We start from the raw sequence: 13,269 nt of genomic DNA, 5'->3' as shown, positions 1-13,269 counted from the left end.
ATTGCGTCATAAAAATTTATCTGTTTAACGATTATCGCCTAATCATATTACTATAATGATAATGAGTAGTCACGAATAAATAAATATTCATCGTCAAAACAATATTTATTATAGATAGCGTTCATATGTAATTTGTCTTTGCTAAAAAATGCAACAGAATCGTAGCGAGAGAGAAACATTTTGCGAAAGATAATTGATTGTTCCTCAAACAAATACAAAACTAATATATTCCATGGAGTCGTTCATATTATGCAGCATTGTTTATCGAAATCAGCGCGTTAATGTGATATCACTACAATGTTTCAGCGCCTTCTTATTAGCTGTAGAAATAATGAGCGGCGTATGTAAATTGCGTTGTGTATGTAAATAATGCGAAATGCCAATATCAAAACGAGAAGTATGTGGTCATTTTCTTCCCCTGTGCATGTTTCTCCCCGCTGATGTAATTCTGCATGCAGGCGATCGTACAACACTGTGCTCCCTGCAATTTAAACATGCGTCATCCAGAATCTCCGCTCCGTACTATATAAACGACGGAGTGAGCTAGCACGCCATCAGTATCTCAGCATTGATATCAGAGTTGCCAAAACTATGGCGAGTCCAGTAACATACGCTTCGTCCAATGCATTGCAAAGATACAATGTATCGGCGATAGTGGACGAGTTCGCGGACGAGTTGGGAACTATGAGAGGGAAGTGCATGGACATTGGTTGCGGTCCTGGTGACATCACAAGAAATATCCTTTTGCCGGTTCTTCATCCGAAAACTACAATGATCGGTAAGGGAATCATACAAATGCAAAATACAAAATGCATTTTACTAAATTTTCCGCTCAATTCAACGATTGCTTGTCGCTTGTAGGTACAGATATTTCAGAAGACATGATCCAGTACGCTAGTAAGAAACACGGTGATAAAGCGCGAATCACGTTCAAAGTGTTGGATATTCAAACGAAATACCTTCCCAAGGAGTATATTTCCGAATTCAATCACGTGTTTTCATTCCATGCTTTACACTGGTGCAACGATATACGGTGAGAAAGATTCTCAAATAAATTAGTAATATTAAGACGAATGTGAGACGAAAATGTAGCATACATTGCAATCTGATATTTTATGTTTCCAAAATTAATTTTATTTGTCCTCTTTGTCCATTAGGCAAGCGTTTAGCAACATTTATGATATGCTTCAACCTGGTGGAACTATGCTTGTATACTTTGTAGCATTTCACGATTTATTTGCTGTTTTCGACCAACTATCTCAAAATATCCGCTATGCCCCTTACATAATGGTAAATATTTTACATTTGTATATCTTATTCGCTTATCGTGATAACAAATTATTAATTATTCGGTTCTATTTGAAATTAAAAATTACTCATTATTACCCTTATGTTTACAAAGGACATCAAGAAGCTTATTTCACCATTTCATCATTCAACCAGACCTCAGAAGGAATTGAAAGATATGCTTAGAAGTATCGGATTCCATGTTCCTCACTGCAGTCAACGGGAAACAAGTTACTTACATGTGAATTCGCACCAATTTCTGAGTAAGTACACCAGTAAAATTAATGCAAACGTGTGTGAAAAATTAAATTTTATCCGTGTCTCTGCGATTTGTATTATAAACTTTTTCTGCGCATCCCTCGCCCACATCTAAATTACGATTGTACATTAATGACTCTGATTTATTGCCGACAGATTCAATAATGGCCTTCATATCGCTTTTGAATATGCCGCAAGATGTGAAGACAGAATTTTGGGAGGAAGTTAAGAATGAGTATATGCAAAAAAAAATAATCTTTAAAAGACAACAAAATGATGAGGATCAAACGGTCATATTAGATATGTATAGAGTTTTATTAGTTTATGCGGAGAAATAAGTGTCATGTATGTAGAATTATTGCCGTATGAAATAATGCTCAACTCATTGACATCTCCGTACATTTTTGCAAGTTCATACAAAGAGATGACTACATGGCTTTAGTTTATTGTACATTAACCAAAATATCGACAAAATATCGACTTGCTTTTCTTTGTCTTATGTGCAACGATGCGACAACAATATTTTTGCGTCTTACTTATTCGCCAGCTCACTTTTGATATCTCTTCTTGTTCTCAGTCTTTATAGTTATTAGCTTGTTCCAAGAATATATGTTATAAGCATTATAAGAGCAATAATCACAAAACGTTGAGAATATAAGAAATATAATATAATACAAATATATAATACATAAGTAACAAGTGCAATCAGAGGGATAAAGACAAAAATTTGATAACGCTACATTCGACGGTCATGTTCAAATTTAGAAATAACACATAATTTATATAATCACATAGTATAAAACATATACCTAGTGTTTTATATAATTCATCACACGCATCGTATTTATGAAGTTAAATAGTAACTTATTTAAATATTATTTAAATATTAAGTTATTTATTTATTTAATAAATATAATTTATATTTTGTATCAATTAAATATGATAAAATAAAGTATTTATATATTATTCTATGACATGTATATAGTAATATGCCATACTTATCCATTTCCTCCTTTGTAATCTTTCATTTTGTAATAACAGTGATTTGTATATGCTTCGTCAAATAAATAATTTATCTACTACATTAGCACTATTACATACAAGTACGTATGTTTTAACAGACAAAGATCACGCATTTAAGCGAATTAATGGAATTATGCAAGTGCATTGCGACACGAGATACATTGAACCGCCATCGTTAATTGAAATCTTTCGTTACTGTATATTTAGGATAGGGGGCAGGGGCGGGAGTAGTAAGGGGTGAAAAATGATAATTAAAAGGGTTAAGTGATTACAAGATCAGGTCAACGAGGATCAAGTGATTAGTAAATAAAAATATCGTCTCGCTGATATCTCTCATTCGTTTCCTCTAATAAGAGTGAATATCATATCGTCGTTCACGACGCACGTGCAAGATATGACCGACTCTCCGATTATAAAATAATTACTTTCACATTATCTTTTGCAAAAAAAGAATATTTTTCAATTTAAATTATACATTGATATCCACAATCCTCATATAATGATTTAATGTCACGAGCCATAAAAATATCAATGATCATTAAAGCAGTCGTTTCTTATACTATAATCTTGCATTACGTCCAGCAAAAGAACAGCGGAAACGCAAACAACAATGATTAATACGTTGCACAAAAAGAATTATAGTAATGAAAAGTATCAGATGAATACGGCGATCCCCTAATGTTTACGCAAATGAGCAACAAGCGAAACCAGGTCAGCGATCCGAGACGTTTTGCTTTCAACGACGAATGTGGGTTAGTGAAACCTACGAAGCGTTACAAGAACTGAACGATTCTTCCCGAATTTAAGTGCGTGTAACAAATGAAGGCAATAAAAGGAGAAAAGAACTTCGTGCAGTCTCGACAATCACGAGTTAACGGTCAAATAAGTATAATATAATAGTTTGAAAATATCGGCTATTAGAAAAGTAATATAACGTAAACTCGATAGTGTTACGTTTACAAAGAAGGGAAAGTGATTCTACGTGAACCAATATGTCCGACCGCGCATTCTACCGACTTGCCGATGAACTTAGGCCGCAAAATCCTAACGGGACGCCTGATCGCGTAGGTCAATCGCGAGCTGAGAAAACTGTTAAATCACAGTAGAAAAGTACGATGTTGTATACGGCGAAAGCTCCCGTGAATGCGTACGTGCTACGAATTCTTGTGCAAAAAAAGGAAGACGCACGGCTATCCGGTCGATTCCAAATTGAAAGAATCCACCACGTTTCTAGCGTGCGTACTGAATGGGACTGGTGGTAGTGACGGTGGCAGCGCGACAGTGAAAGAAGAACTTTCTTCGCCACCATAAAGACTGGCTGGCTCCCGGTCGATCAGTTCGACTTCTTTGTGGAACCAAGGTGAAAGCACGTACACTGAGCACTGAGTGATCTTCAACGGATCATCTCGGCGCAGCCTCGTCTACGAAATTCATTCACGGTGACGAAGAGGAGGTCGGTCGGTCGGTCGGGAAACGAAATCATCGCCGAGTGTTCGTTGGAACGCACGATATATCATGCGTGTTTGCCGTGGAGTCCAGCGAAACGCGTGGTGTACGGTGATGTTCCATCGATGTGAGAGAAGAAACGTAACCGTGGTTCCTGCTCATTGAACGACACTCGCGTAGCGCGAACGAGCGAATGGGAAAATGTCGTTGCACACGTGTCGAGGTGACACCTTGATCTTGACCCTGATCGTGATCTTTCACATATCGGTGCCAGGCAGAAGCTATGAATTTCGACGGCAATCTAGTGCAATAGCGCCAGGTGGCTCTACCGTGAGTATCGACTCACTGGTTACATCGAACTGTAATGTAAGTCGCATCGAACTGTCATGTAAGAAATTCGATTTGATTTCGGAACCTGACAAAGAAATTTCAACAATATAGCTTGTTGTCACGTTTATGAGATACTAAATAACAATATATTGTGTTCGCATATTTTTAATTAAATTTAATATTTTCAATTAAACCTCTCAAAGAAACTAAGTTTAGCTTTTTAGAAGTTTATCTTTATTATTTAAAATAATGAAAGTCAATAAAAAGTTAAGTTAATTCGTTTGGCTCAACTTTCTTCGATAGAAATATTCGTCAAAAGATATGTCTCTCTTCTCCTCTCTCGTTCCTTTTGAAGAAGTTCTATAACGTGACAGTAATGTCACAGCATAGAAAACTCATAAAAAGGAAACACACAGTAATAATGCTCAACAGAGTTATATTTGACACATGATCGATCAACGTTCGACGTCACAGAAACCATTTGGTGAGCAGGAGGTGCGGCACACGAATTCCTTTATTCTGATATAAGTGACGGTCACAATCAATCATAGCATCGGCGTTAAAAGATCCATCTGAATATCGCGTGCACATAACGCTTATGCGCACGAGATATTTAGTTAGTCAATAAGTCGTGGTGGACAATTTAACCATCCAGACCTTGACCCATAATTCTGATCATGGTTACTTTCTCCTGTCGTTTATATCGTATTTACGGTGGAAAGTGAGCACACTTGCTGCACGGCGCCGATTAGTTACACATCCTTCTTTCAGGAAGCGAGTAATTCGCAAACTCGCAACGGGAGATTTTTGTTCGACGATTTATTCGGCATTGACGTCACGGGCGGTGACGCGGACGAGGAGAGGCTGAGAAATTGCACATGCGGTAACATTTTTTCTTTCGTGGAACAAATAATTTTTTCTCACACATGTGTGACGACCATTTATTATTAATCGACTGTAAAATATGAACTGTAAAAATTAATGTCTACAAAAATGAACATTTTTTTCACAAATTTGTAGCGTGTAAATTATTATCACGTGCGTCGGTATATTATAATTATTATATATAACAATCGGTAAATTATATATTTTCTTTTTATTATTCTTATTAATTGTGAAGTGACAATCGACTGATTCGTTGTTTGTTTCGTCTCGAATAAGAGAGTATCTCATGTGGCAAAATGTCAAACGGATATCTAACGCAGCATTGGTTTCAGAGTGCGGACTATCCAATCAAGAAAATCGGATTGTCGGTGGACGTCCTACTACACCGAATAGATATCCTTGGATTGCGAGAATTGTGTACGATGGTCGTTTCCACTGCGGCGCTAGTCTGCTTAACAATGATTACGTAATCACCGCTGCCCATTGCGTACGAAGGTACATATATTTATTCGTAACACACTCTACGCAACGCTAAATAAAAGTAAATGAAATAGTAATAGCAACACTGCTGCAATCGAAATTTCAAATATCTAAAGATCGAAGCCAAATATATCGCACATTAGTACTTCCGCATCACTTTAAATACACTACGTAATTTTAAACATTATAACGATGTTTCGATCGTATTGAACAAAATTCGCAAAAATTTCCAAAGATTTCAAGACACTAAACGAATCTCAACACACCAGGCTGAAGCGGTCAAAGATTCGTGTGGTACTCGGCGATTACGACCAGTATGTGAATACCGACGGGATTGCCATAATGAGAGCAGTAAGCGCCGTGATACGCCACAAGAACTTTGACATGAATTCTTACAATCACGACGTAGCGTTGCTGAGACTCCGTAAATCCGTCCAGTTCTCCAAGACAGTTCGTCCGGTCTGCCTACCTCAGCCAGGTATATCACGCGATTAACGCGGTCGATTACGCTCCACGCGATTATGCCCGCATTGTATTATCGGCGCAACGTTTCAATAGACGCCGATCCCGCCGGGAAAGAAGGAACGGTGGTGGGATGGGGCCGAACGTCGGAAGGAGGCATGCTGCCTGGGAAGGTGCAAGAGGTGCAAGTGCCGATTTACAGTTTGACACAGTGCCGGAAGATGAAATACCGAGCGAATCGGATCACCGAGAACATGATCTGCGCCGGTCGAGGCAACCAAGATTCCTGTCAAGGGGACAGCGGCGGTCCGCTTCTCGTCGTGGAAGCCGATAAACTTGAAATAGCAGGTAAACGCGCACGTATGCTGAGTGTTTGGCCAACACTGTTGAGCACCACGTAAGCAAAGTTTTCGTAGGCGGAACACTCGTACTCGGAAATGATTACTGTCTCATATACTCTTATCACATCACGCGGTAGAGAAAGAGAGACTCATACGTCACGTCGTACGTCACGTGTTCGACAGGTATCGTGTCCTGGGGTGTGGGATGCGGTAGACCCGGTTATCCTGGAGTCTATACCAGGGTATCCCGGTACCTGAAATGGATTCACGCAAACATGAGAGAAGGCTGTTTGTGCGTCAATTGAAGATTCACCTGCTTTCACCTCCTCCTTGTCTATAAAGTTTAAAGAAACGTGCCGTGATTGAAGTAACGAAACTGTTACTGTTTGGACCGGCGAAGCCATATGTTTTATATCATCCCTTACATAAAGAAAAAAAGAAGAAATTCACTTGCCATCGATCGTTTGATAATAGAGATTATCAAGCATAGTTCCTTGCATAGGCCATTGTTGATGTAAGCATTAATGTTACACCGCAGCTTGTAAAATGGACGGTGCGAGAAACACACGGTGTCTTTGTACATAGAATATTTTTCTTTTTTGTAATCGAGGTATAATTTAGAGTGCGACTATGGTTAGAATTCGCGTCGCAGGTTTCTATCACGCACGGATAGCGGTCGAACGTTTCCGGAATAATCAGCAACCGCTAACGGTTCACTGTCAAACCGGGTTGAACTCGACTCTTGCGTATATGTACTCTGTAGGCGTTTTTGTCACGCTCAATTTGTGTATAAATAGAAATAATAGGGACACGATTAATGTTAACCGGTCATTAATACGATTATATCATGTATTTTATACGATGAGAATGTAAAAGAATATTTAGAAGAATTTACATAAATTTTAAATAATGAAATATATGTACACACACGTCTTTCATCATTCTCTTCTGATATCTGCAAATTCGGCGCAAATAACAAAGTAGACACGTTTGCAATGGCGCCAGTTATAAATCGGAGAAACTTGAAATCTTAACATCGCCATTTCATCGATTCGTGAATCTTTCCATTTTTCTCTCTCTTTTTCTTTTTTAAGTACAGGTCGCTAATAATGACTATAATGCAGTTGCAAAACCTGTTTCTTCAACCGAAACTTGGTTCCAGGGAATAATTTGCCATTGACACAAGATAACGAGATTGAAACAGGTGGCTATTAATTAAGCGGCTCTACAAAAGTTTATGTCCCGTCGAACTCTATAAATTCGGAAGTGGAAATATACAAAGATCTAATGTCAGCAAGATCGTATCACATTCTCTAAAAGCAACCTGACTGTCGCGACCGTCGTTGATACGTATAGTTTGCGACTGAATTTCTGGCCGAACGGTACCGGATGACGCACCAAGTGCGTATGTGCATATAAAAAGATACAGATGAACATCCACGTACACAACCTTTCCTTATGCTGTTCTCTCCTTGCATTATGCATTCTCATCTGCATCTCGAAATGTGCGACCAGCATTTATCGATACTTCGTAAAATTATATTTTTCGTTACTTTGAAAACATTTTCAAAAAGGTTTGCTTAGAGATTATCATTTCAAGCAGCTAGTGCTTCTTGATTCTGTCACATTTGGACCTGTCAATTTACTTATTGTTCATTGTAAAAAATGTTTAATTTACAAAAATATCTTTAACATGTAATTAGCCAAAATAAATAATTTATTTGTCTTGTAATCACTGTCAGATCTGTTATTTTGTCGATGACGATTAAAGTCTTAGTAAAATTACTGCCGAATAAAAAAGTGTTCGAAGAAATTCCTCTCGAATCCTATTATTAATAGCAAGATTGGTCGAAGCAAGGATCACTATATCGGGAGGAGACTCTTAATATGATAATTTTTCGGTGTCGTCGTGGCCCTGGTCAATAACACGTGGACGGTCAATAACAGTCATCCGTGATTCGACCCTGAACATGAACATGAACTGGTCAGGTATCGGCCGGTCGTCTGTGCCCTCCTTCCCTTCCGGAATAGCAATTACCTCTTCGACCTCAGTCCTCCTCAGTCGCCGTAGGACACCAGCGATAGTCGCTCTCAGTCAGGGATATGTTCATGACCCGTTCTTGACGGTGCCACCGCGTGGCAACTCTATCACTCAAAATATTCACGAGAAATCGAATCCGAGTTAAAAGTGTGCAATTATCTGTGCTAAAAAGTTTAATTGAATCGTCGAAGGAAACATGAAGAGTTTATGCTACCTGAGTTTATTGTTTATTCTGCTGTCGATAACGGAAAAATGTCAGGTAAGAATTTTCATTCTTAATTCCTTGTATAGTTCCTTCCATTGATTTTCGCGTCTGATGTATATCATATTACTACAACATTTCATGTGAAAACGTTGGTATGGAAATTTAAACGTTAGAATTTTATAAGGAAATGTTGGAATTTTTATCGAAATGAAGATTTGTGTTACTAGCGCAACTACAGGTGAGGTATTTGCATGATGAGAAACGCAGATGTACAATTTAAATTATTTTAATATATCACCGAAGTTAAAAAAAATTACACGTAAGGAAAAATTATAACAGTGATATATCCAACAAAATCACAAATCGGACGGCACATCGTTGTAATGTTTTTTAATTTTTTTAATTTTCAATAAGAATTAGCTCGACATTATTCATGATGAAATTATCTATTTCAATAAGAAGCTACACGAAAATGCAGAAAAGTCGATTATCTCCTTGAATATTATTTTACGAATAAAACACAGTGATCGTTAAATTATATAGTCACTTTGATCTCAGGCCGGCACGTTCAGCGACAAAATGAAAAACTTTTTCGGACTTTTCGGCAATAAGCCACCTTCCTCTGACGAGCCACCTGCGCCATGCTATTGTAGTAAGTAACTGTGATATTCGTATTATCGGATTTATCTTCATCGGGAGTAGCAATTAAGTAGCCTTCGCAAAAAGAGTGTACTGTACAACAATCGATGTTATCTAGGTTGCGGGCTACGGAACGAAGAAAGTCGCATAGTCGGAGGCCAAACGACGAGTATGAATGAATTTCCATGGATGGCTAGATTATCATACCTAAACAAGTTTTATTGCGGAGGCACGCTTATAAACGATCGCTACGTGCTGACAGCCGCACACTGTGTAAAAGGGTAGATATAACATATAAATGTTTTACACATTGTGGATGGAATTGAAGATAGTATTGTATATTAATAATCTTAGCTCTATTTATTACGTGACATTCGTCACGTAATGGCTCTCTTTTAATGTTTAACAATTTTTTCCGAGCCGAAGCATTCCTCAGATCTGAACAAGTAGATTTTATTCTACACACATCGAATACTATGAGGATTATGTGTCTCTAAAATTAAATATATGTGTAAAATATATGAATGTGCAAATACATCGAAGCTAAATTTTCCACAGTCAACGAATTGGTATAACTGTATAAGCATAAAATCGCTACTCGCATGTCGGTATCATCCACTGGATACAAACAGGTCGAACTTCATATTTGCATTCTCAATTAATGCCGTGTTATAAGGAAAACGTTCGATGCCGTTAACTCTATTATGCTCAAAAAATGTCGAACGACTCTATATTAACGATTAAAAATTTGAATTGTTATTTTTAAATTAAAAATTGTCGCATGTGCCATCTCATGTCAGTTAGTATAAATTATTTAAGATTTCACTGTAGCAGTACAGCTAATGTATCTAGAAAAACTCATTATAAGTTTGTTCACGTTTTCTATGTAAGAAACTTTATTTCTCAAATCAGCATGATAGATTAATTGATAAATAAAAAAAAGAGAACAGTCGAATCAACCGATTCCTTTCCACTCATCATTTTTGATTGCTTTCTCATCGCAGTCTCTCTGCCAGGCGAATGTGATCGGTTCTTCTAGTCTTATTTTCAGATTCATGTGGTTCATGATTAAGGTCACGTTTGGGGAACACGACAGATGTATCGAGAAAGGAGCGGAAACTCGATATGTGGTGCGCATCATGACCGGTGACTTCAGCTTCCTGAATTTCGACAATGACATTGCTCTTCTCCGTCTGAATGAGAGAGTGCCATTGAGTGACACGATACGACCGATATGCTTGCCCTCAGTATTAGGTAAGTGCTGTACTTCTCCTGCACACACTTGTGACGAAATTCAATTATAGTAAATCGTGGAACTAGAAAGAAATAGTGAATAAAAAGAAAAGAAGACATGTCTTTGCTCGACGTGTATACTTTAACATATTTAATTCTATTTAAATTATTGCGATAAACTGTCGTTAGACACGCGTTCGTTGTTAACATTATCTTATACTTGAACACGTCGCCGATATACACTTTCGTCATTCTTCATGCACAATTTCAGGCCTGATCGACGTATTCAATTGGCGTGTCCGCGATCGTAAATTTTGACCGGTGCAGTTTTTCACAGTCGAGCATAATATTGGACAATACTCTGTAATGTGATCCATGACTAATTGTCGCGTTGCTCATTACGTGACGATTACACGATAGCCTTGTCATAAATCAGACGGGTATACGGGTACCTACCGTCGGGTGTAATGCACCGCTGCGGCCCATAACTGCGTAATAGAGAAGATTTCTCTGAAATCGAGGACTTAAATTTGCATTTCGAGCACGCACGCGATAATCTTTCCTGAATTTGCTAACGCGTTCGTGACGCTGCACGCTCACCAACGCTGTTTGTTTGCCGCGTGCATGTATTGGCACCGATAACGTACACAACAAACTCGTAAATATACCGTACATGCATACGATTATATCAAAGCGCACAAATAATCTAAGCGAATGTTTCACAACTAAAGAAAATATTTCATTGGCTTCTTTCTTCTCACTGTGCATTTATCCCAGGACATGACGTGAAATTACATTTCAGATACTCAGTACATAGGGACAAATGCGATCGCGTCGGGTTGGGGCACATTGCAAGAGGACGGCAAACCGTCTTGCCTCCTTCAGGAAGTGGAAGTACCGGTCATGAGTCTCCAGGAATGCCGCAACACCAGCTACAGTCCCCGAATGATTTCGGACAACATGTTGTGCGCAGGTTACCCGGAAGGAAAGAAAGACTCGTGTCAGGTAATCGATCTATCAGTCCTTTGCTCTGTTACGCGCGTAACAGAATTTAAATGTAAGATGTAATTATGATAAAAGTTGTCGCCAAGCTACAGGATGCATTAACGAGCAACGCGTAATATTATTAATATGTTATAAGTACAATATACAAAATAAAGTTATGTTTCATTTTAATTTTCGTCGCGACGCGACTTTATCGAGTTTTATTGAATACAATATATTGAATATAAATACAGCGAGCGATGCGAATGTTTTTTTTTCTTCTTTTAAATTATAGGGGGACAGTGGCGGACCTTTGATAGCAGAGCGCGAAGATAAAAAGTACGAGCTCATCGGCGTCGTGTCCTGGGGTAACGGATGCGCGCGACCTGGATATCCAGGTGTCTACACGAGAGTCACGCGGTACATGGATTGGATATTAAAGAACTCAAAGGAAGGCTGCTTCTGCGAGCAAAACTGAATGTGATTATACGGCGCCTCGTAATGGAACATACGACACAGAAGTGGAGTCTGTACGTACTGTTGTAAAATACGTTCTGAAATCGCGTCATAGTCGGTTAGCGACTCGAGCGATATTGCGCCCGATTTAAGACCGACCGACGCGTAAATTCTTTGAGTTTCTTCGTACGATATCAATTTATTATTATTATTAGGTACATTGTTATTATCTACTGTTATTTAATATCTGTTAAGTGGTAGGATATCAATCGATAAACGAATAGCTTAAAAATGACACCACCAGAAGGAATATAACGACGTTAGGTTATCGGGAAAAGGAAGTTTGTAGAAACGATAATGCACCGTACAATATTTCGGTATTGCTCAAACATAGCCAAAGGCTAAAGACAATCAAATTAGATATAGCGAGATCAAGATTGTAGACTTAAGCTACCAGTGTCATACTCTTTTTTTATAAAAAAAAATCTTTATTACTATGATACTTTTTTATATACAAAAAATACTTAATAAATATTCGCATAAAGTATCAAATGTATGTTGTCTTGATAAATTATATGATATTGAACATTCATTCCCACGACTTATTCCGTATTTTCGCATATCACAGGTATCTCGAACGAAAGTATACAGGAATTTCGTTAAAAATGTGAAATAACAAATAGAAATTATTTCTCAAATGTACATATATATAATGTCGACTTAATATAATGTCGTAATTCAATTGAGTCATTTAAAATTTTACAGTAACTGTACATTAATAACTTCAGTAAGAAATATTTCATGCAGATCATACGTGCACATATTACGAGGCGATAATATATTTGGCATTTTAAATATTTCTACAATGTCGTTCAATTATTCTTTAATGAGAATATTCTAGGAAAAACTTTATAAAAATTTTATAAAAATTATTTGTTGCGTTTCTTCAAGATGCGTACCTTATTCACAATACTAAAAGTATAATGACAATCATAAATATTGTTAGTATTAAAGGTGTTAAATCTATCCCAAGGAAGATAAATACAGAGATTTCTATCAAGCATGCGAAATTTATTCCTAAATCTCGTGCTGACGGCAGCAAAAGAATTTCGCTATACCGGGAAACGCATAACGGTACCGACGGACCGGTTACTGACTGCGTTTCAGGCCAAAATGAAACATACAAAGCAAAATGGGTA

At 37.7% G+C, this 13,269-nt stretch overlaps 2 protein-coding genes across 2 annotated transcripts; both read left to right on the top strand.

Annotated features, from left to right (window-relative positions):
- The first annotated feature begins 566 nt into the window (after positions 1 to 566).
- Positions 567 to 2,284, top strand: LOC105181715 (juvenile hormone acid O-methyltransferase-like). Its single transcript, XM_011138675.2, has 5 exons — positions 567 to 778; positions 862 to 1,033; positions 1,158 to 1,290; positions 1,403 to 1,550; positions 1,702 to 2,284. Exons 1-5 carry the CDS (start codon positions 592 to 594, stop codon positions 1,881 to 1,883), a joined length of 822 nt encoding a protein of 273 aa, XP_011136977.1. The 5' UTR covers positions 567 to 591; the 3' UTR covers positions 1,884 to 2,284.
- A 1,632-nt stretch (positions 2,285 to 3,916) lies between these two features.
- Positions 3,917 to 12,551, top strand: LOC105181695 (transmembrane protease serine 9). The gene is made up of 11 exons (XM_011138648.2): positions 3,917 to 4,380; positions 5,116 to 5,227; positions 5,562 to 5,724; positions 5,979 to 6,187; positions 6,268 to 6,519; positions 6,696 to 6,808; positions 9,317 to 9,410; positions 9,516 to 9,678; positions 10,437 to 10,651; positions 11,433 to 11,635; positions 11,910 to 12,551. Exons 1-11 carry the CDS (start codon positions 4,216 to 4,218, stop codon positions 12,090 to 12,092), a joined length of 1,872 nt encoding a protein of 623 aa, XP_011136950.2. The 5' UTR covers positions 3,917 to 4,215; the 3' UTR covers positions 12,093 to 12,551.
- Positions 12,552 to 13,269: the final 718 nt, after the last annotated feature.

This window comes from Harpegnathos saltator, unplaced genomic scaffold (assembly GCF_003227715.2).
Source record: "Harpegnathos saltator strain DR-91 unplaced genomic scaffold, Hsal_v8.6 scaffold789, whole genome shotgun sequence".
NCBI lineage: Eukaryota > Metazoa > Arthropoda > Insecta > Hymenoptera > Formicidae > Harpegnathos > Harpegnathos saltator.
This window is presented reverse-complemented; position numbering and strand designations above follow the sequence as displayed.